The 21,563-nt window shown below is 31.9% G+C and overlaps 2 protein-coding genes across 4 annotated transcripts in view; one reads left to right on the top strand and one right to left on the bottom strand.

The window, feature by feature from the left end:
* Positions 1-13,023, top strand: part of LOC148233902 (beta-1,3-galactosyltransferase 5-like) — a 45,123-nt gene extending 32,100 nt beyond the window's left edge. The window contains exons 1-2 of one of the 3 annotated variants that reach the window (XM_088188908.1): positions 3,556-3,739; positions 11,439-13,023. In XM_088188908.1, coding sequence (XP_088045034.1) covers positions 11,477-12,604 — 1,128 coding nt within the window. In that variant the 5' untranslated portion in view covers positions 3,556-3,739; positions 11,439-11,476 and the 3' untranslated portion in view covers positions 12,605-13,023. Of the gene's footprint in view, positions 1-3,555; positions 3,740-8,966; positions 9,056-11,438 lie in introns of those variants that run through there. The other 2 variants (XM_088188909.1, XM_088188907.1) reach the window with 2 other exon arrangements.
* Positions 13,024-15,141: 2,118 nt separating this feature from the next.
* LOC148233900 (cell adhesion molecule Dscam2-like) overlaps positions 15,142-21,563 on the bottom strand; it is a 196,421-nt gene continuing 189,999 nt past the window's right edge. The window contains exons 12-31 of the mRNA XM_088188610.1: positions 21,386-21,530; positions 21,172-21,320; positions 20,925-21,099; positions 20,721-20,860; positions 20,508-20,660; positions 20,269-20,439; positions 20,076-20,210; positions 19,855-20,007; positions 19,657-19,786; positions 19,368-19,552; positions 19,122-19,301; positions 17,980-18,195; positions 17,731-17,916; positions 17,512-17,672; positions 17,307-17,442; positions 17,126-17,243; positions 15,810-15,964; positions 15,621-15,737; positions 15,480-15,560; positions 15,142-15,417 (exon numbers count right to left, since the gene is read on the bottom strand). Of these exons, the coding sequence (XP_088044736.1) occupies positions 15,389-15,417; positions 15,480-15,560; positions 15,621-15,737; positions 15,810-15,964; positions 17,126-17,243; positions 17,307-17,442; positions 17,512-17,672; positions 17,731-17,916; positions 17,980-18,195; positions 19,122-19,301; positions 19,368-19,552; positions 19,657-19,786; positions 19,855-20,007; positions 20,076-20,210; positions 20,269-20,439; positions 20,508-20,660; positions 20,721-20,860; positions 20,925-21,099; positions 21,172-21,320; positions 21,386-21,530 (2,915 nt within the window). The 3' untranslated portion in view covers positions 15,142-15,388. The remainder of the gene's footprint in view (positions 15,418-15,479; positions 15,561-15,620; positions 15,738-15,809; positions 15,965-17,125; positions 17,244-17,306; positions 17,443-17,511; positions 17,673-17,730; positions 17,917-17,979; positions 18,196-19,121; positions 19,302-19,367; positions 19,553-19,656; positions 19,787-19,854; positions 20,008-20,075; positions 20,211-20,268; positions 20,440-20,507; positions 20,661-20,720; positions 20,861-20,924; positions 21,100-21,171; positions 21,321-21,385; positions 21,531-21,563) is intronic.

Here is a 21,563-nt window from a genome sequence, read left to right as displayed (position 1 = left end):
ACACATTTGTAATTTCGAAACATCGAATGCAATTTATTGTCTAAGTATTTATATTAATTTTGAATTTCGTGAATCTGGAAGTTTGCCATAAAATGCTTTGCAAAAAATGCACATCGCTCAAGTTTTAAGTAAGATAGTCAAACTTAGTTTTCACTATTATATACAAAGTGATGAATTACTATTTTTACACCTGTATATGTATACTTATACGTGTATACAATATGTGGAAATAATTTCACGTATCATCGTTAACCACAACGTTCCGAAAAAGGAAATCTTTCACCTGAATAAACATTGTTAAACCCGATAACACCTTTAAAATCACTTTTATACGCATACATACATACCTCTTGTGTATTTTAATATAGAGCTTAGTACATGCACTGTTTTATTCTGAACTAGTCCTTTGATACTCTTCAGTTTCCATTGGTGTTTTTCTCATGATAAAATTTCTTAGCTTTCGCATAAATATTTGCAGTATAGAGATAGGTATGAATTTCACAACAATATCGGTAAATAAAGTGCGTCGTACTTTTGGTTTTTACAGATTCTTTACACTTCTTCAGCTCTTTTAGAAACTAAGATTCATATGCGATATGAATCTAGGTTTTTCAGATATTTCAACGATTTAAAACACTGATGTATCATGCTTGTAAATATATTGTTACACACGTAATGTTTTAATTTTAATTACTGATTTTGTTTTAATTTAGAAGTTACACCGATTCCATTTCTGCTCACTAATTAAAATATGTCATTTTGAAGGGCAGTATATAATTTTGTTAATTGTTAACAATAACGCGCGGCTGTAATTATCAAGTTTTTTATATGCTCATCAAAATACACCATACATTTTTATATCCCACCAAATTCCAAGCATTTTTTTTGGTGGTTTTCAATAAACAATCAATATAATAATTCTCGTATTGTTTAAAAATTATAGCGGAAGTGATGTTCATGATGAATAAATGACTAAAAAGCCATATGTTGTTGTATTCAAAATATCGAGAGAAAAAACAATTTGCGTGTTTCAAGAAGTGTTTAAATATGAGGGTTTTCAAAGGTTATTTTAAGTCATATTCAGAATTAAATGCTTTTAAAATAAATGTATTGACTCGATGGCTACTGAAGACTTAAAGATTTAAATAATATTTCAAGAGGAAAAATATAAATAATCCTTTTTAGGTTCCTATTTGAGTTTTTATATCTCATTATTCGTTGTACTCGTAATATGTATACAATATATAGTTTTGATACAATTGGATTAGGAGAGAATCTAATAAAATAATATTATGTTATATCTAATACTTAACAGATGAGTTCTTCGAGCGTTTCTTTTTGATTGTATTTTTTTCTGTTTCAATCTCAGATTCGGACATGCTAGCTTATTGCGATTCAATCCAGACAGATTTTTTTCGGCGATTCATTACTACCGTTTCGTTCCGTTGCAAAAAATGAGATCGATTCGTTCGCGAATACCTTCACGCCATTTTTCGCGAAGAAAATGTGTTCGATCTTGGAATAATGAATCACGTATTTTTATACACATGCATACGTATGTAAACGAGGATAAGAGTGCGTGTATAATAAAGGAAATTCTTTAGGACCCAGATCGTTTTGTGAGACGTTTATTGTGGTGTATTTAGTTCGCGTAGAGCACCTGTGGAATGTGTGTGTGTGTGTGGATAAAACAGAACAGGGGAAAGTTTGGAGTGGTCAGGCAACAATTTTGATTTTTATTGATGTTCATATAATTATATTATGTTATGATATTTGGATATAATATAGAATAAGGCTATTTGGGAAGCTTATGTATTTTTGTTAAAAAAATGAATGAATCCAGTATAAGGATAATAAGCTGCGTAAATTTTAGTCACTGGAGTCATTGATTTATTTTTATTATGATGACTAACACGAGTTTGGATAAAATGCTTGTATAAATGTGCAATATATTCTGCGAGCTTATTGAGTAACAACAACATTTTATTTTTTGTGCTTAAACTATTTTGGTTGTACGTGAAGATTAGAAGATTATTTTTGTCATTGACTAAGTAAAAACAAGTCGGGAAATAGAAGGAAAAAAAAACATGCGTTATGAACCCTGAATAAGTTTCCGGTATTTTTGTTCAAATTTTAATTAACGCGCCTCGTATTCAATTCTTGAAGGTCGAGCGAGATGATGTGTTAAATTTTTAACCATTTGTTGGTATGTTGAAATGTTTCTTACAATGAACTTTATATAAAAAGCTATTAATAACACATTTGATTATTATTAAAGTAGTTTACAAATTTAAACGCAATGTAAGTATAAAATGCATTGAAAAATTGCCTTCGGGTTTAAGTAATTAACTTTTAAACGCACATCTTTCTAAATTTAATAAAAAAAATGGTAATAGTTACACAATTAGTATTTTAAGGAAAGTGTTTTCTTATATGTATTATACATAAAACGAAGCTTTCTTGGAATGAAAGAATCAGGAAAAACTTGTTCGTACACTTGAAAATGGAATTGGTATTTTAACTTGATTCTTAATAACAAGGAAATTATTTCAAGATATGTCCTCGTACATAATTAGCGTTAAAATAATTATATAAATAGAACACTCGGCGGTGGTGTCAGTCGTGTAGTTGTACTCTTGTTATTTTTTTCTAAATTGGAATTCTTGAGATTTTGTGCAAAAATAATTATTATTGAATACATGTTTTGTCAGATGAATTGTATTTCACAGAATTTTTTTCTACACAAGTAAATTTTTCGCTACGCGGTCATATTATAAACATAAATACTATTATTTTAGTTGCAGAAAATCTCATAACGAGTTTCTTAATATTAAATCATTTACAAGTAATAATTTGAAATAAAGAAAATATAAGACGAATTAGTTTACTGTCATCTTATATGCAACGGATATTACATGCAAGTATTATATTTTCTACATAATTTTCTTTATGTATATAATTTAATTTAAATAGTTTTTTTAGATTGTTGAGATTTTACGATAGATTTCAATTATACGATTGGGTAAAACTGTGAATTTCAGACGTCGCAGTTGGACAAGCATTGACGCGAATACATGTTGATAGATTGTTGTTTTGTTTAAAATTTTTGTATAGCTCATCAGTGACAACGGATGCCCTTCTACTTCTTGATTTATTTGCTTTAAATTCTCGACATCATTTTGACAAATTTTGCCTTTTCATAATGTCATTGCTATTTCAGCAGAAAATTCAGCATCACTAAATAAACTCACTTACACAGTTTTAAACATAATGTAAGTACAGCATACTTTGTCACAGAGACTTGGTTAATCAACTTGGTAAACTTGGTTAATAGCAGAAACGGCTGTGCTGCCAACTGATTAATATATCTCCTATTTTTTTTTACTGAAGGTTAAACTATACGCTATCTAAATAGACGTCAATGAAGAAAATGTTGAGCGCCTCTGTCTTAAAGTGCTCAAATTATCGAGCAAACTAAATTTTTGTTTTGGTTACTCGGCGGCGTTTCACCCTCAGTCGTTCCACGACGGTCGGCGCGCGCGCGTGCCGTTTGAGAAAGTGTGCAAGTCTCAAATCGAAATCTTCTTTATCTTCTCGATTTCGGAAGAAGAGAGAAGCAATTGGTGCATGTCCGATCTTCATCGTCACTTTGGTGATCTCTTCGATGAGCGTTTCACCGGGGATCTCCGGTGACTCGGCTCGCGGGCATCGACGGCGACCGGGCACACCGATTGGATGGGTAACTTTTGTAATGAGACTTTGCGCAACCAAATTATAGGGCTGTGTGTCTATTTTTATTTTGATGATGATACCAACGCGTAATTGGAACTGGTAAATTGTTGTATGTAATTCGTCGAATTCACTTTTTTACGCAATCAATATGCATTTTAGTTTTTTTTTCTCTTTAAGTCGTTGGAAAGGCTTTTGCCGGTTTGTTTGTCAAATTGTTCAAAAACAATAATGTTTAATGTGCGTACATGTTTTTTAAATGACCGAGACGCGAACACAATGCCCGGAAAATCTCACGTTAATTTTTTGGGTAACCAGCGTTCGTTGAATGATAAATTGACAGCTGTAAAAAACGAACAAGATTCCAATGTTTATGCTCATCAATTTAATCATTATATTATGAATATTATATTATAATATTGTTCCACTCAATACTGATTGGAGCAATTAATCGTTTATGGCATTATCATGTTTATTGAGTATGCTTTGGGTGTTAATAAAGTTGTATGCACATAAATAGCACGCCTCATAATCATGGTCACAGTTTTTTTTAAATAAATAAAAAATCTAATTAACATTCGTCATATATCCAACAAATAAATAGTAGTATTTTATTAATAGTATAATTATGAAATTACTTTCTGTTGGGTACGTATTTAATTGTTGGATACAATTTCACTAGCCATTATATACAGTGGAACTTCGACTTACAAGCGACTTGACTTTTTCGACATACGAGTATTTACAAGCAATTTATTTTAAATTGTCTTGACATACGAGCAAAAAACGTATTGCGTAAGTTAAAAAAATAATTTCGTAAGTATGTATTTACCATGTCAATTATAATTAACCCATTTAAATTTTCCCCATTGAAACGGATTAATAACATTTCAATTCATTTCAATGGGAAACATTTATTTGACTTACGAGTAATTTGAGTTACGAGCTCCATCACTGAACGAATTAAACTCTTAAATCAAGACACCACTGTACAATGATTCTGTTCAAGAAAATTTTATTAATATAACGACATGTTAATGTGAGTCATCATAGAGATCTACTATTAATAACGATAGTACTTAATTCATATTTTGTATGAAAATAATATCTTTATTATCATTTGTATGTAGATAGTAAAATCTATGCTAATAATGCCGTTAATTGTATATATCAAACATTAAATTATCATTCCAGTGACTAGAACGCCTAATCCTCTGTCTTCTAAATGCACTTGTGTTTAATTTAATTTTAAACTCTTAGGATTTTTTCAAGTACAGAAATACTCGACAGGTTTACAGAAATACTCGTCTTCTGTAGGGCGACTATGCCTCAGGCAATCCGGGGGTCACGATCGGGTCCTGTCATTATTTTTCATTCGCACACAATATCAACCAATTACAGTCACGGCTCTGCCTATGCGTCATCGTTTAGTATTCGTTCGTGATTTATGTTTTTTTGTCGATTTTCACGATTTTTCGCGATTCGAGGACGCATAACATAATAGGCCCGTCTTCTATGTGTCATTATGTTTAAGAGTAATGATAAAAATTAGCTCATTAATAATAAAAAAAAGTTCTACAAGTCTTCTGCATACAATCAGATGTTATTCTTCAACTGTCGTAATGCTTGAATGTACGGAATGATTCACGTTTTCTGCGTAGTTGTAATTATATTTGTATATTTATAACTTATAAAAGATTATCTATGTTAATAACTAATTATTCTGAATAGCATAATACGTCTTATGAATATATAGATAATTAGCTTTTATCGTTTTACTAATTGCTTAGATTATACTGAGAGAATCCTTTTAAAGATCCCATTTGTATTTACATTTACGATCTATAAAACTACACATACCAAGGACTTAATCTTTAAAGTTAATTTTAAGTTTTAATGATTCTTTGTGTTTAGGAGCAACGTTGAATTATTCTTACTCATTATTCTTTTACATATATAAATATCTTATTCTTTAGCTGTGATAATTGTTTATAATGCCGTTTCTATGTTAGTTATAATTTTTATATTTATCACTTGATAATGAAAGGTTATGCATGTCTGTTTACGTGTTAAGAACTAATTATTCAGAATAGCAAGTTGGAAGGTGAGATGAAAACCTTAAAGTTTTTTCATCTTGTAATTCATTGAATGCGAAAGATAAAAACTAATATAATTTTAGACATATTCTTAATGGCGTTCTCCAGCGCTTATAAAAAATCCTTTATTTACTGATAGTGAGATTCGACGAGTACATACATTGGATCATTGCAACTGTTATGAACTGTACCGTTTTGATTTGAAGGCACATTGCGCATCTTAAAATAGGGTTTGCATACTATTTGCCGTAGATGGTACTGAACCCAAGTTTAATCAGTAGTAATAATCACTTCCTTTAAAGGGTCGCTAAAATGTCTGGCAGACATTGATACACCGTTCTTTGTATTCTGAATTCAGCTGGTGTGCAGTACATTATATACATACGCTGTAGTGTACTGATCCGCGATTTAACTTTAAAAATAAAACTATTTTATTTACTATTACTCTGATGTCATTGCTACACAAATTTCTCATATTTTAATCTTTCTAATCGCGCATCACCATACTGATCGTTCATTTGTCGGCAAGTTTTAATGAGTTTCATCTCTTTTCCGGGTTGTTATTACGCCGAAATTAAGGTGAAATATAACTAACAAATGAGTTCTACTTATCTTTAGTGTATGCTGCCAGTGCGGCGGCCATTGTAAGTTACTACTTTTCGGGTTTTGAGGTCGAATGGTTGTGATTTTGTAGTCGAATAGACGCCGAAAAAGCTGATAATGGTTTATTTTATAAACAAATATATATAGAGAGAAACGTAGATGCCGCTATTAGGCAGTGGAGTTGAAATGAAAAGTCGGCTGGAGCAGCTGATATTCATCGTGATGTCTCTCATGTCAATGCAGTCTCCTGGCTCGTATCTGCTGCTGTCTCTGCGTTTTGCGTTTCTCATCGCTTCTTTCCGCTGTCCCCCCCCTCTGTTACCAAGTGTTACATTTTTATGCTGGTTCGAGACAGCTATGGCGAATAGAAGATGAGGATGTTTGCGACCCATTTGCATCGCTTCTTGGATACCTCCTAAAATGGTGGTGGTCACTCAAGCGATCGGTTACTAGAGTGAAAAGCAATAATAATCTTTCCCAAACTTATGGATGATTAACGTATCAGGATGTGCTATTTAGTGATCCGTGCAATATTTCCAAATATTAACGCAATTATTTGGTCACGAGATCTCTTTTACATTGTTGTCAATATATTGCGCGTGGCCCACGTTCTCTCTTTTCGTTTGTTATAAAAGGGCCAACTTCTAAATTGTAACAAATTGTGCAGGTGGTTGAAATTCCCACATGCTAATTTGTACAATCACCTGTCGACCACATGTTAACATAATATAGCTATGTTTTTAATTTTTATCGCATTTTTAAGGCTCACATTTGAGTTATCCTCGTAAATAGGTAGATAATTACCTTTTAATCGTTTTACTAAATATTTCTGATTATGTCGAGAGTATAATTTTAAAGTAGTTTGTCTCTCCATTTATTATTTATAAAAAAGGTTTTATGATTTTAAATTTAATTATCGAATCCGAGAAAAAATATTGCAAAAAGCTACCACACCTTACTTGTATAGACTTTGTTTATTCACCGCCTAAGTAAAAGTTCAAACCTTTTCTTATAGCAAAAATATTTGGATAAACGTAATTTTTTTTATTGATTTGATCTTCATGCTTAATAATTTTAAAGATTTTATGTGCATAATTGCAATAAAAATATTGATATTTATTTTGTGTTACTAAATAAATATTTTTTATTAAACATAGAATGTCACTGACTGACCTTTCTATAGTCTCGCTGCATATTAAATATGATTGACATAATAAATCGTATTGTTTTGTTGACATTCTTATTTTTGTACAAGTCTTGAGATAAAAAATTCATTACACTAGAAAATAAATAAGTAATATTAAACGTACTATCTGTTGATTTTTTAACGGTTATGATTCTAATAGTGGTTTTTTATTGCTTTCAAAATACGTGCAGAGATTTCCAAATTTGTTTATGTTAATACGCATGATATATACATTTAATATATTTTAATTAAATCGGTCATTTCTAAAACTATATATACATATATTGCATAATTAAAAATTTAAAGAAATCAATAAAAACCTTATATGTATATCTTAAACAATGCCAACATTTGGGACTTTACTACATGGATCTCATGGCTCATTCAGTACAATAGTTATGTTTCGGTTATTTAATGCTAAATAAAATATATATAAAAAAATTATAAGTTGTTTTTGCAGGGAATGAAATATACATGCATGAAAATTGCTTAAAATATTATTATAATAATCTTTTCACAAAAAACATTAATGACACGATAATCAATTCTCTCATATTATTACGCGTCAGTTGAATATTTAATGGTAGAACTGCACTTCTCAAATATTTATTTTTAGTTTCAAGTTTTCATTTTTTTGTGGTATATTGAGACTATTTCAATGTCCCGCCATATCTTGTGCAATTACACTAACAATTATTTAACGCATTTCGTATTGAAAGCTTGTCTAAGTGGATTTGATCAAATGCTCAGTTTATTTTTTAGATTTTTTTTCTTGCAATATTCATCTGCCCAACATTTATTTGTGATGCATTGGCTACCATCTCTTAAAATCAAAATTTCTCATTAGTCTTGTGTTCTTGTACGTTGAATTTAATAAATCGACCTCACACTTGCTTTCTTACGAGTGATGCAATTAGTCCTTATTTGACTTGATCGTTGTTTTTGCAATGGATCTAAAATATATTAACCTCCATTCGAATGTTCAGATTTGACAAAAAAGTAATATTTATAAAGAAAGTTGACTTAGGTGTAATTTTTTAAATGAAATATTCAGTAGTTATAGTATTGGTATTTGTTCGTTTATTATATATTTTTAATCCGTTGAGATATGGAACCAAAAAACATTTTCGAATATGATCGATCATATATATTTTTATTCCAAAATTGTTGGCAATTTGCCATGTTTGCTTTTTTCCGCAAAATCGACACTATTGACTTGAGAAAAACAAATCGATTCGGCAATAGACATTTTTTACTTTTGTTCCGGGCGTCTAGAGTCTAGACGCTACAGGTAGTCTACGTGTTGCATCAGACTTTTCGAACAGTGCTTTTGTGGTTGCGATCGCACGTACAAGTGCATCTTTCGCACGTTTGCGTGGAATCCGGCACGATCCGATGGTTGGAGAAATTCGACATTTTTCAGTGGAATTTAATTCGGCTGGTACAAAATTTTTATTTTTTATTGAAGCCAATTGATTTGATTCAAAAGTTTTAAAAATGTGATGGTTACGATTCTAAAGCTAATATAATCTCTTTAATTTTTTTTAATAAATCGTATATTTAAAAAAAAATATGAATGTAAGTTGAATAGCGTTCCATTTATATTAAAATGCATTACATAAATAGTTGCATGCATTGTTCGCAGCTCATCCATAAATTATTGTCACTACTGTCTTATCGTGCAGTTATGCATTCAAATAATAACTAATAGTTATATAAATACAAAATGTACAACGATTCCTAGAAAAGTATATGTACAAAGTATTTGTGTTGACCTTTTGGACGCACATTATAAATTGTTATTAAATTTGCATAATTTTTGTATAATTTTTGCATAAATCACTTAAAATTATGTAATTACTATAGATATGTGATATCCTCGTATCTCTGTCTGCGTTTAGTAAAATCCTCGTAACATTCGTCTCTGAAAATCGGGCTTAACTCTGGATTTCAGGCTTCGTAGCTGGATATTAGTTAACATGAAGTAAAGAGCGACTGCTTCCTCGGTTTTTCATTAATCTCGCCTTGGTCGCTTCTTAGCGTAGCTCCGCTCGATTGCGAGTTCAGGTGTGTCTCAATGCCGTACCTAGAGTAGTTTGCGCCCGTGGGCTAAATTCCGTATTTTAATATTTTTTTCTCCCAGTTTTCGAATACGTCTATTATGTAAAAAATCTTAAATGTTATTGACATACATTTTCACGACAGCAAAAATCGAATATATGATTTAAATCTTTCAACAATAAATACAATATTTATATTAGGGCAAATCATAGATTAAAAAAAAACTAACGAATTGAAGTATTTCAAATATAGTTACAGAACATTATCTATAACCATAGCGAAGTATTTTAAGCAGATGGAAGAAGCGTAAAAAAATAGCAAAACACCAGTGTGCAAATACATTTAAAAAATAACATCTTTTTAAGAGAAAATGTACATACAACTTATTAAAGAATACTTCTTCTTGATTTCGATACTGCAAACTGATCAATCACACAATCGAAATCAATTTTGTCTAGTATTTATTTTTCAATGCTAAGAAGAATAAATTACTAAGGCGGCCTTGCCCCATTGAAGCTCGCAAGTATGTAAAAATTTAAACTTTATTGCTAAATGATCGCTCACAACTTGCAATTAAAACTGCAACAGTTAAAAGAATCATCAGTGAAATGGGGAGATTTGTAAATATATCATCTGCATATGACATAATACAAGTAAGGAAATCCAAATGAGTTTTCGGTAATATTTCGGTCACAGAGCACATTCTACCGGTCTGTTGGCAATTGCCGATATAATATAGCGTCCTTTGTATTAGTAAATACATACCTTTATTCAGACAATCCATCCGAATTTCCGATCGTCCTGTGTGTCGATTATTGTTATTCTTCGAGCGGTGGTGGAGAAGCTTGCGGAGGGATGATGTCCGGTGGATGGTCCTCGGAGATCTTATAGTTGTGGCGGCGCCGGTGTAGTTGATATCCGTTGCTCTTTCCTTAATCGTCTCTGAGAGTCTGACCGTCCATGGCCGTGTGGTCTGCCTTCTCATTGGAGAGCAGCTTTAAGTATCAAGGGTTTTAAAGCTTGCTGACTAATTATAACCATGCAGCGATCATTCAGCCAATTATTGTACTCGTTTATTCGACCAACGAACTAAAAAGAGACATTTGCTTGATGGACATATTTGGAGGGCGAATTGTGCAATAGGTTAATGTGGTTAACGGTGCTTTTTGTCTTTCAATGGTTTTGTTTCCGCGACCGTTACGCAACAAAAAAATATTCTTTCTATGCATCAGAGGGTAATTACAACGTGTTATGTATGTGTTACCCTTTTTTCCCTGGACGTAACGAGGGCTATTGTGTGGCCTGTTTAGTTACACTTTTGTCACGTTCATCCATATTATTGTCATGGTTACGGTGATTTAAGTGTGCGAGTTTCAAGAACCCGCACACTTTAATGCTCAGCTGCCTTTCTAAAAAATCTTATCTTCTGAAATAATAATTTGTCAGCTTGACCGCGTTGCATTCTGTAATTCACTGGGTGAAATAAGCCCTACAAAGTATTACAGTATTGTGCCATATTTGTTACCATATACTTTCTGATATAATTATGTATAATCTAGAGCCATTATACATTACATCTTCTTGACTAACTCACGATGCTTTATATAAAACAGACCTTATGATGTGTGAATTTATGACACTTTAAACACAGATGTTATCCATTACTTGTCTACTTGAAATTCCTTTTTATTTAAAGTGTTTTAATGTGTTTTAAATTATATGTAAATGGAATTTATTATTAATTTTCTTCCTGTTTTTTTCAGATGAGGCACAATAAGATGAATTGGCATCGATAGTCATCATGGCGGTACTACGTATGGTCCATCTCTTTGGCGTGGCATTGCTGGGCCTCCTGATATACGCGTACGCGTCATACTACAATGGCGGTCCAAGAGTACCGCAATATCCCCATGCGATGTTCTACATCGCAGATAAAAACTCGACATCCCTGCCGGAGTCGGATACATCCAAGCAACTGCCAAATACCAGCGCATCCAGCTTACCGGTTGTGATATCGAGTGTTTCTAATCTTCCCAGTTCAGCTGCAACAGCCGTGCCAACTAGTGTAGTCAACGTAACCGTAAAGTCTCAACCAGACTTGAGCAAAGGAGTCAAGACCAGGGTGCTGTACGCAGCCGGACACACCGTGCCGAGGCCGGAAATTTGTCCGGACCTTGGCTCATCTCTGCGTCTGCTCATCGTGATCATGTCTGCCCCATCGCATTTCGACGCTCGGATGGCGATCAGGCAAACTTGGGGGCATTACACCAACCGGAAAGATATATCAATAGCGTTTCTCCTAGGCATTACAGACGATCAAAAATTAGAATCTAATCTAACTAACGAAGGCATTCTATACGAAGATCTGATCAGAGGTCGCTTCTACGACAGCTATAATAATCTCACTTTAAAAACAGTCTCCATGATGGAATGGGTGTCTGATTATTGTCCTAAAGCTAAATTCATGTTGAAAACCGACGACGATATGTTCATAAACGTGCAAAAATTGTTAAATTTCGTCGATAAGCATGTCAATGATAAGAAAGTCATATTCGGAAGATTAGCCAAAAGGTGGAAGCCAATAAGGAATCATAAATCAAAATATTACGTCTCTCCCAGTCAGTACAAAGCTCCTATATTTCCCGATTTCACGACGGGTCCTGCTTATCTGTTACCGGCTATGCTAGCCGGTGATATTTACAAAACTTCTCTGGATCAGACTTATTTGAAGCTGGAGGACGTCTTCACGACTGGTGTTGTCGCGCAAAAACTTAAAATCAAGCGAATGCACATCGCCGAATTTCTCAACAAACGTGTGCCAATGAACGCGTGTACCGTCCAAAGGGCGATCAGTATACATATGGTGAAGTTTAGTGAACAGTTTGACTTGTGGAAAAAACTGTTAGACGGTAAAGCCAAGTGCAAGTGAGTAGGTTTATAATTTAAAAAAATACAGTTTTAATTTATTATGTGTGATATGTGAACAAAACGATGCCATAAAATAGTAAGATGGTTTGATTGCTCATCAATCAATGTAACATTAGTGAAAAATTATATCATATAGATTCTTATACTAAATGTTAGTGGTTTGATTTTTTAAACGTAAATGTACCAAAAACAGATTCATGGTGCATCGATATTTTATATGTATATTAAAGAATACTTAAACTTAAAATTCTGTTTAATATATTAAAATCATAACATAGATACAGTTAGATGTTGTCTTTATAAATTGCTAAAGGTCATAGTTTTAACAATTGAAATGTCAGGCCATTTGATGTTTTTTTAAGGGTTTGATTTCTTTGAAATGTACGTTTGTTATATTATTGTTATTTGATGAGAGAAAAATGTGATATAGTATACAATTATTTCCTAAAATATATGTGTCTATGTTAGAATTTTATACATTAATGAATATTTTATCTATAATATAATGTACATTTTATTATTGCATTTTCTTGCAATCCGAATGGCTTAACTACCTCGTAAAAAAAATTGTCCATCAATCAAATCTTTCGTTGCTAATTTTTAATCAACATAATCTTAAAAGTAAAAAATAACAAATGTGATAACATTATTAAAAGACTATGTATTTTACCAATACACATTTTCTTTTATGAAATAATATGGTACTAAGTTTCGTTTTAATAGAATAAGGCCTAATTTTCATTGTCCAATTGATCAAGTCACGTTTTGTATAAATAAAAGCCAAGCATTTGTTTTAATTTTACACAGATATATAGCTAATTTTGTGACGTCAATTTTGGTTGTTGATTATAATCGAACTATATCATTAAAGTTAACACTTGTTACCAATGAGAGCTTTTTAATGTTGACTATGTATATATTGTTTCAACGACTACTTTAAATTTTGATATTTTCAGTAATACTTTGCTATTTACTCAAATAAGTTCTTTATATTCCGATGTATTTATATGTTAGTTAAATTCTACTTTACAAGGCTATACAACGATTTGGTTTGCGTTCTATTTTATTCGTAGTCTGTATTAACGAAATTCTAGTCTAGAAAAATCTCTATTATACATCTTATTTTAATATTATTCTTAAGTAGAAATCGATTTGTGAAATCATTTGAATGCTCATTAAAAAATAACAATTAAAATTCAGTCCTTTGTAATGTTTTCCATAAGTAAAGTGTACATCGTTATTATTTGTTAAAATGTATACATTGTATTGTAATGCCAAAGTAAATCCATGTCGAAAAATTGGTATTTTTGGAATTTTATTGTCATTTTTGAATATGTATATATTGAATATATATACATACATATATAAAGAGATAAATATATAATATGTATTATTGCATATACTATTTATTTTTAAAATTTATTTCGAAGCCATATTGGACTATTGAGCTATATTTTTAAACGTCACTATTTTTTTAACGAAATAAAACTTTAACTTATACTTTTTAGTTTATATATTTTTTAGGAATAATTAGGGGTTTTGATACTCATTAATTTCTTTGTTGTTGAGAGATTATGCTAACATAATATTTAAAAAAAATTACTCAAAAATCTTTTAAATCTCTTAAAATATTTTATAGATTTTACAAGAAATTAAAGAGTAGAACCCCTGGTTGAGGTTAAGATGTTTTACAGTGTGTACAATTTGTTTTCATTATTTTAGTATTGTAAATAATTTCATTTAGCTTAATCAGTCATTTATTATATATTTATATATGTGTGAAATTTATATACATACGTGAATATATAATCTAAATTTTGCATTAATATTGAGAGATTAAAAAGTATATACATTTTAAACATATTGATTGTACTTTTGATTCTGATTTGTAAATATTTTTACTGTAAATGTTGACAAAGCATTAAATAAAAAGACATTTTTGATCCTATACTTTTGTGATGATTATTTAAACCTCAATTAAAACAAATATGAATTGTCATATAATTTTATTATGAAAACATATTTAATATAATTTATTGTATTTTACATGTATAAAATTAAAGGATAAATAAATCGCATACATGTTAACGACATAATCAGTCTTAAGAATGACGTGATAAATATATAGTAATTTAATGTTATACAAGTTAAATTATTTGTATAATATATATTTATAATTTTTAATATTTAACTATTGCATTTAATATTTTACAATTGAATAAAATGAATTACTTATAATAAATAATAAACTATATATTTTTTCACAATTAAACTCAACGTGGTTTATTCATAAATGAAAACGTAAGATCTAATATTTTATTGAATAAAATACATAATGTTCAATATTTCCGTCCAAGCCTCACTTTTCACAGCCAATAAGCTTTAATAAATATATAAGATCGTCCGTCAATCATTAAAACTTCCATCATACCGGTAATTTTATATCGTCGATACCATGTAATCCGAAAATGTTGAAAATTCAATATGTAAATTAAAAAAAATTGTTTTATTACATTGGAATGGTTGAAATGTTAACTCTTTATTTTTTAAGCACATGAATATTGATAAATTATTCAATGAAACCCTATAAGGGTTAAAACTTGACAATTGCCGACAATTTTATATGAACAATTGGCAAAATTTTACATAACGCGTTGCCACGATGAAATAATGGGAAAATATTTAGTTCTATCTATAAACCGATAAGACAAATGTTTATAAGTCGCCTTCAATGCTTGTTGAACTCTTTTCTCCGAGCTGTTCTGTCAGAGAAGTACCCATCATGCTATCTGTGATACTGAACTCTGCACATCTCTGTAAATAATAAACGATCAATTGGATCTATAATTATAAATCTAATTTGATTCAATACTCACTGTTCGGTCCTTTTACGATTGTTGTCGGTTTTGATAAGCTGTCACTATCGTCTGATTCGGAACATGCTTGAAAGCTCGTATCTGAAATATATGGAATCAATTAAAACAGTTTTGATCTTCAAGATTAGTTATATAATTTACCTGTATTATATGGAGTATGATTCTTTTTCAGATATCCTGGCCTATCCTGATTTTCTGCATGACCGAACGTTTGAAATCCCATTGTGAATTGAGCATAAGGACTTATTTCAAACATTTCTATGAAATTAATGTTGAAGTAGTTTTAGTAGTTATTTTATAAACTTATGAATTAATATAATTTAGTTTTACCAGTGCTTGCTTTACTAGGTTTTCTAGTATTCACTGGGGAACTGTACAATCTCGGGCACGGAGGTGGTTCATTATCTGTGTAATTTGGAGGAGTTGGAGGCATCCTAGTTTCTTTATACGGGCCGCTCGTCATTGATCCACACATCATTTTGTGTCTAAAAAAATATACGAAGAATGTTTAAAAAGTTGATGGAATTTGGTTATGCAATTTAATCGGCATGTGTTCCATCAAGGAATATATGTAATTTAGTTCACTTTGGAAAATACTGTAATGATTTTATTTTTATGTAAGGTATGTATCAAGACCTCACAAATCATTCAGCCTTTGCATGATGTCTTAGGGTAAGTCTACCAAATCAAAAAGAACCATATACTGTTTGACAGATTTAAAAATATAAGAACAAGCCTCAAAGATGCCACCAAATATTGATTCTGTGAAATAAAATATTGACGGATAATAGCATATGAACATTTGGGAGACTTTAAATGAGATGGGCATCAGTTCCTGAAAAGTTAATGTGATCTGCTTGGAGGTAAATACTGTTTTTGTTTATTTAGTGTTGCAAATAATTGCACTAGATCAGAACATTTGCCGTGAAAAGGTGATTTGTTCGGGACATGCCAAGCAAAACTTGAGTTATGGTTAATATATGTACTTGGACTAACCCAAGTGCGAGTTTCCCTCTCGCTCTTATACCGTTGCTGTCTGAGAAACTCGGAAGCAGGATAATCATATGAAATCTAAATTATTTAAAAACATGGAATGAAGGATTTATAAAAAACTTAGTGTTTCGCTGGTCCTTCGAGCCCAATAAGACGGATTTTTCTCGAAGATAAAAGTCGCACTCAACAAAAAGAAAAAGCCTGACTTCTCCTTGAGGGGAAAATCTAAACACCGGTGAGGATTATTTTGTTTTGTATTTAACTACAATATGCACTCACTACAATTTCAACCTTCTTAATGTATCACTAAGGCAACACTAATCAAGAAACGTTTAGAAAAGCTGCACCAATGACCCTTATTGTAGTATGACTATGCAAAACCGCATACAATTCATTTAACAAATAAAGTTTTCGCAGATCTGATTTAACGCCTACTGATTACCACCAGAGGCAAGTTTTTTAACAAAGTGTATCTTTAATGTAAACTACTATTTTTACATTAAAGATACAAGGCAAATTTGTTTACTGAGGTATTGAAAAGGAATAATCTTAAATATATACTATTTTTTTTTGTTTTCAGTTGTAACAGCACTAGTTCTAAATATAATGTATAGTCAGAAGAACTAAAAATTATTAAGTCTATTTAGATTTACCTATGTTTTTGTACACCCGCTATTATGCAGACGATAATCGATAGAATCAATAATACAGAACTACAAACAATCACTAAAAAGCTAGTGTCCATTGGTTCACTGTACGGTCCAATCTCCTCTGAAAAAAATCACAAAATTTGTAAATGTCTCTGTTTAGTCAATGAAATAATATAAATTTTACCTCCTTTCACTGTCTTTGTAGCCATATTATAGATTGCTGTCGTAGCACCGGCTACATTTGTGGCCGTAACCCTTAATTGATACCAGTTACCAGGCACTAGATCGGGAATTATCAACTGTCCCCATCCACCGACTTCCTGTAGATATTTATTAATATAAATACACAAATATAGTCTGAATTATCAATTTATTTATAATAACAATACTTGTAAAGTCGTGGATCTCAACCATAATTTTGTGGGTATCTGTCTATAATCGACGCTCCACTTTGCTGGCCCACAATCACTTCTGCCCCAAAAGTCTGTTCTTAATATGAACATGGTAGCATTACTCCATATCCAATGAGATCCTGACGGTGCTCTTAAAACTATAAATATATTTATATTAAATTTCATGAAGATTTATATCTTATTACAGTCAAATACCTTCTCCAAGTGTCCGAGTATGAGCCAAAGCTGGACTCGATTCACCCGCAGTACTTCTAGCTATCACTCGTGCTTCATAAGTAGTCGCACAACGTAAACTCTTTATTAATTTACTATTACTGTTGATTCCCAATTCTTCTTCTCTAGACCATTTACCATCAGCTTCTCTCCAACTGACCAAATAACCTTTAATCATTAATATTGATTTACATATTTGTTCTGAATTGTATGCTTTATATATCTGATTACCTAAAATTTTTGTTGTGTAGTTATTTCTATTTGGTTTATTTGTACTCATTATGGACGGAGTTGTCCATTCAATGAGTACTGAGTCAGCGGTGGCTGCGAGTCTGATAGTCGGAGGAACTGGTATCGGTAGAACTTTGACTGCGTATTCAACTCGGTCGGCTCCGTATGGATTTTTGGCAAGACACGTGTAATTTCCTTCAAGGGATTGATCAATATCTAAAATAGAGATATGCTATCAATAACTAACTCATACTAGTCCAGTAAATAAATATAAAATTGGCTCTTTAGGTCAGTTATGACGAAGCATCTGGATTGGTTAAATAATAAAGGAATAGTAGAGACGTTGGTCTCCTCCCCATTCCTCAATGGTATATAAGTTAAAAATCTGCCATACTTTTCCACTTCTATTTGAAGTTTCACACAAAACTGCCACTTCGATTGTAACTTGGAATATACAAGAGTTCAGCCCTAATGCCAAATCGACCAAGTTGCCCTTCATAGCTATTGAAAACTCAAATTTGAAATTGGGTTCTATAATTTAAGTATCTTTAGTTGGTGTTTATAGAGGATTATCAGAAAAGTATAAAAATTTAGAAAATAGCAAATGTGGTTCTAAAACTTTCCGTTCAGGTATTTTGACACTGCATATCCACATAAGGGCAAGAAGTCATTAAGGATTGTTAGTGAGGATATTAGAGCTGCCATCAAAGCAGGTCTGAAATTAACGATATAGAAGCTATCACAAAAGCTCAACGTGTCGCCTACATCAGTTCACAGACATATAAATTGGTATCTCATGAACTGTCTGAGTAAAACCTCGCACAGCGAATTTCAATATGCCAATAGTTAATGATTCTAGAAAAGAAAGATTTATTTTGTATACAAATTATTACCGAAGGTGAGAAATGGTCCTTTAATGGTCCGTAAAAGGCGGTGATTGAATGGCAATCAACCCCCAATTCCAACCCCGAGAACAGAATTACACCCCAATAAGATAATGGTATACATTTGATGGGATATGAAGGGTATAATTCATTATTGGATTGGATTATAGGCAGACAATTACAACATACATATAGTGTGATCATCTAATTCGCTTAAAAGCGACTTAGACTATTAAATATTTAATAGATTTAACTTACTATCAATTAATAAACTGTCGTCCTTATTTAACTTGAATCTCAGATGATGAGTTATTACTTGGCTATTGTGATACCAAACAGTCCTCGGTTGAGGACTTCCCACAGCATAACATTCCAAAAGCAAATTTTTACCAATTCCAGTCCAAATATCACCTCCCAGTGATGCCACACCAGCCATAACTATAACATCATAGCAATAAGATATCTGATGATAGCAAACGATATAGGTAAAGAGGAATAAAATACTTCTTTCCGTCGGTTCAGCTACCACGTGTCTAGATGGTTCACCTTCACCGGCTCCAGACGTAGCTGTTACCCAAGACTCGTAAGATCGACCTTCTTGAAGTTGCCTGATTGGTTGCACGAGTGTTCTAGGAGCTTGAATTCGACCCGATGTAACAGGCATTCGGTGGGTCTGCGTTCCTCCTTCGCTATAGAAATAAAAATATAATTATTTACTGCAATTGATGAGCACTCATAATTAAAGTGATGATATACAGATGATCTAAGATCTTACGAATTTTTGAATGCTTACTTTGTAACTGCTTTAACATATACTGTATAATGAGTGATTCTTCCATTAGGATGTGTCGGAGGTCTCCAGCTAATAATGATAGCTTCTGATGTTAACGTCATGGCTTTCACTTCAGCCGGACTACTCGGTACTACAAAACAAATAGCATACTTGGAATACGTATTATCTATGATTTTATTCGTGCTATATTAAACATACTGTCTTGCATTGTTGTACAAAAGATAGATGGAGATAGTGGACCTAATCCTTGTGAGCAATATCCTCCAACTTCAATAGTATAATTTGTAAATTTCAGTAAACCTTGAATATAAGCTTCGTTATGTACAGTTGTTATGTTCTGTTGGAAGCCATCTGTTAATTTATAATATATATTAATAATAATATTGTTTTATTATGTAGTTATGTGGTTGTATAAGTACCTGGTGTTGTAAAAAATAAAATATAACCTAACATAGCACCGCCTTGTAAATGTTGAGGCAAAGTTCTCCAACTGACTCTTAGAGACGTTGAAGACACTCCAGTGCATTCAATTGGAGTAGGAGCTGCTTCTGGAACTATACATACATATTTATTATAAAACAGTGCAACCTTTTAATATAATTTGTTACAAACCTCCTTCTCTCGTTAAATGATAATGTACAGGAGACGGCGGTCCTTGACCGGCACTATTATAACAACTAATTACAATTGAATATCTAGTACTTTTCAATAAACCAGACAATATTGAATATTGCGGTTCATGTTCTTTTGTAGTAGACACTTTTACTATCCTAGTATTTTCATCTAAAAATATATTTTATTACCAACAGTAAGTTTTAACATCACTCTACTCTATATGATTGTGCTTTTACCAGATTGATCATTGATTTGAGGCACAGCTTTTATTATATAACCTAATAGTACTCCATTAATCGTCCTTGAAGGCGGAGACATCCAACTGATTCGAAGCTCTCCAGGATTGGAAGTAGCTTCTGCAGTTACACCACTCGGTGGAGCTTCCGGAGCTGTTAAAGGTTTAAAATTAATAATAACATTCTTATAAATCATATTACTGGAATATTAACCTTCTTCATGAGTGGTGAATATCAACGGATGAGTGAATGGGCTAGCATCGAGCTCTCCGATTGAACAGATACGGGCAGAGTATTGAGTAGCTGGCAATAGCCCGGAAATTTCTCCTTTTTGTTTTTGTTGCATTGGTATACTATGAAATATAATAATATTGGATTTACTTGAAGAAATGCAGCATTCATTATAAAAATACATACTTTGTAAAATTCAAAGTGAGAGCCTTATCCCAATATGTTTGTGTTAGATGATTGTGTTGTGTATATTGAAACATGAATCCAAGTGGAGTTGGCCCACTTGGAGATCTCCAACCTAGACGAACACTTCTACTCCAAACCATCTCCATTGCGAACTCAAATGGTATTCCAGGAGGTTCTAAAACAAATATTACAATACATATTATAAAGAAAACATACTGTATATTGAATAAAGAGATAAATGTTATACCCTGCACAATCAAAAGTATTAATTGCTGCGCATTTCCATGAGGATTAGCAGCCTCACATTGATAATGGCCAGCGTCATCTGAGTTTGTGTTACCGAGAATCAATTCACTAATAACTCCTCTCACAGTCTGATGGTTACTGATTTTAGACCTAAAATATCCATACTTAGCAAAGATCCTAATGATCATTTCATGTACAATTGATTATATATATACCTCTTTGACATATAGTCTAAAGTTCTTCCGTTAAACCTCCAACTAATTTTAATAGGATGATCGCCAAAAGCTTCACACGAAACAGTAACTGGATAACCTTTTCTTGTAGTTAAGTTTTTAGCATCAATATCAAACGAGGCTGGTCCTATATTAACATTTTATTGTAGAATCATATATC

This window comes from Plectrocnemia conspersa, unplaced genomic scaffold, assembly GCF_051122295.1.
Source record: "Plectrocnemia conspersa isolate PC_06_02 unplaced genomic scaffold, ASM5112229v1 ptg000007l, whole genome shotgun sequence".
Classification (NCBI taxonomy): Eukaryota; Metazoa; Arthropoda; class Insecta; order Trichoptera; family Polycentropodidae; genus Plectrocnemia; species Plectrocnemia conspersa.
This window is presented reverse-complemented; position numbering and strand designations above follow the sequence as displayed.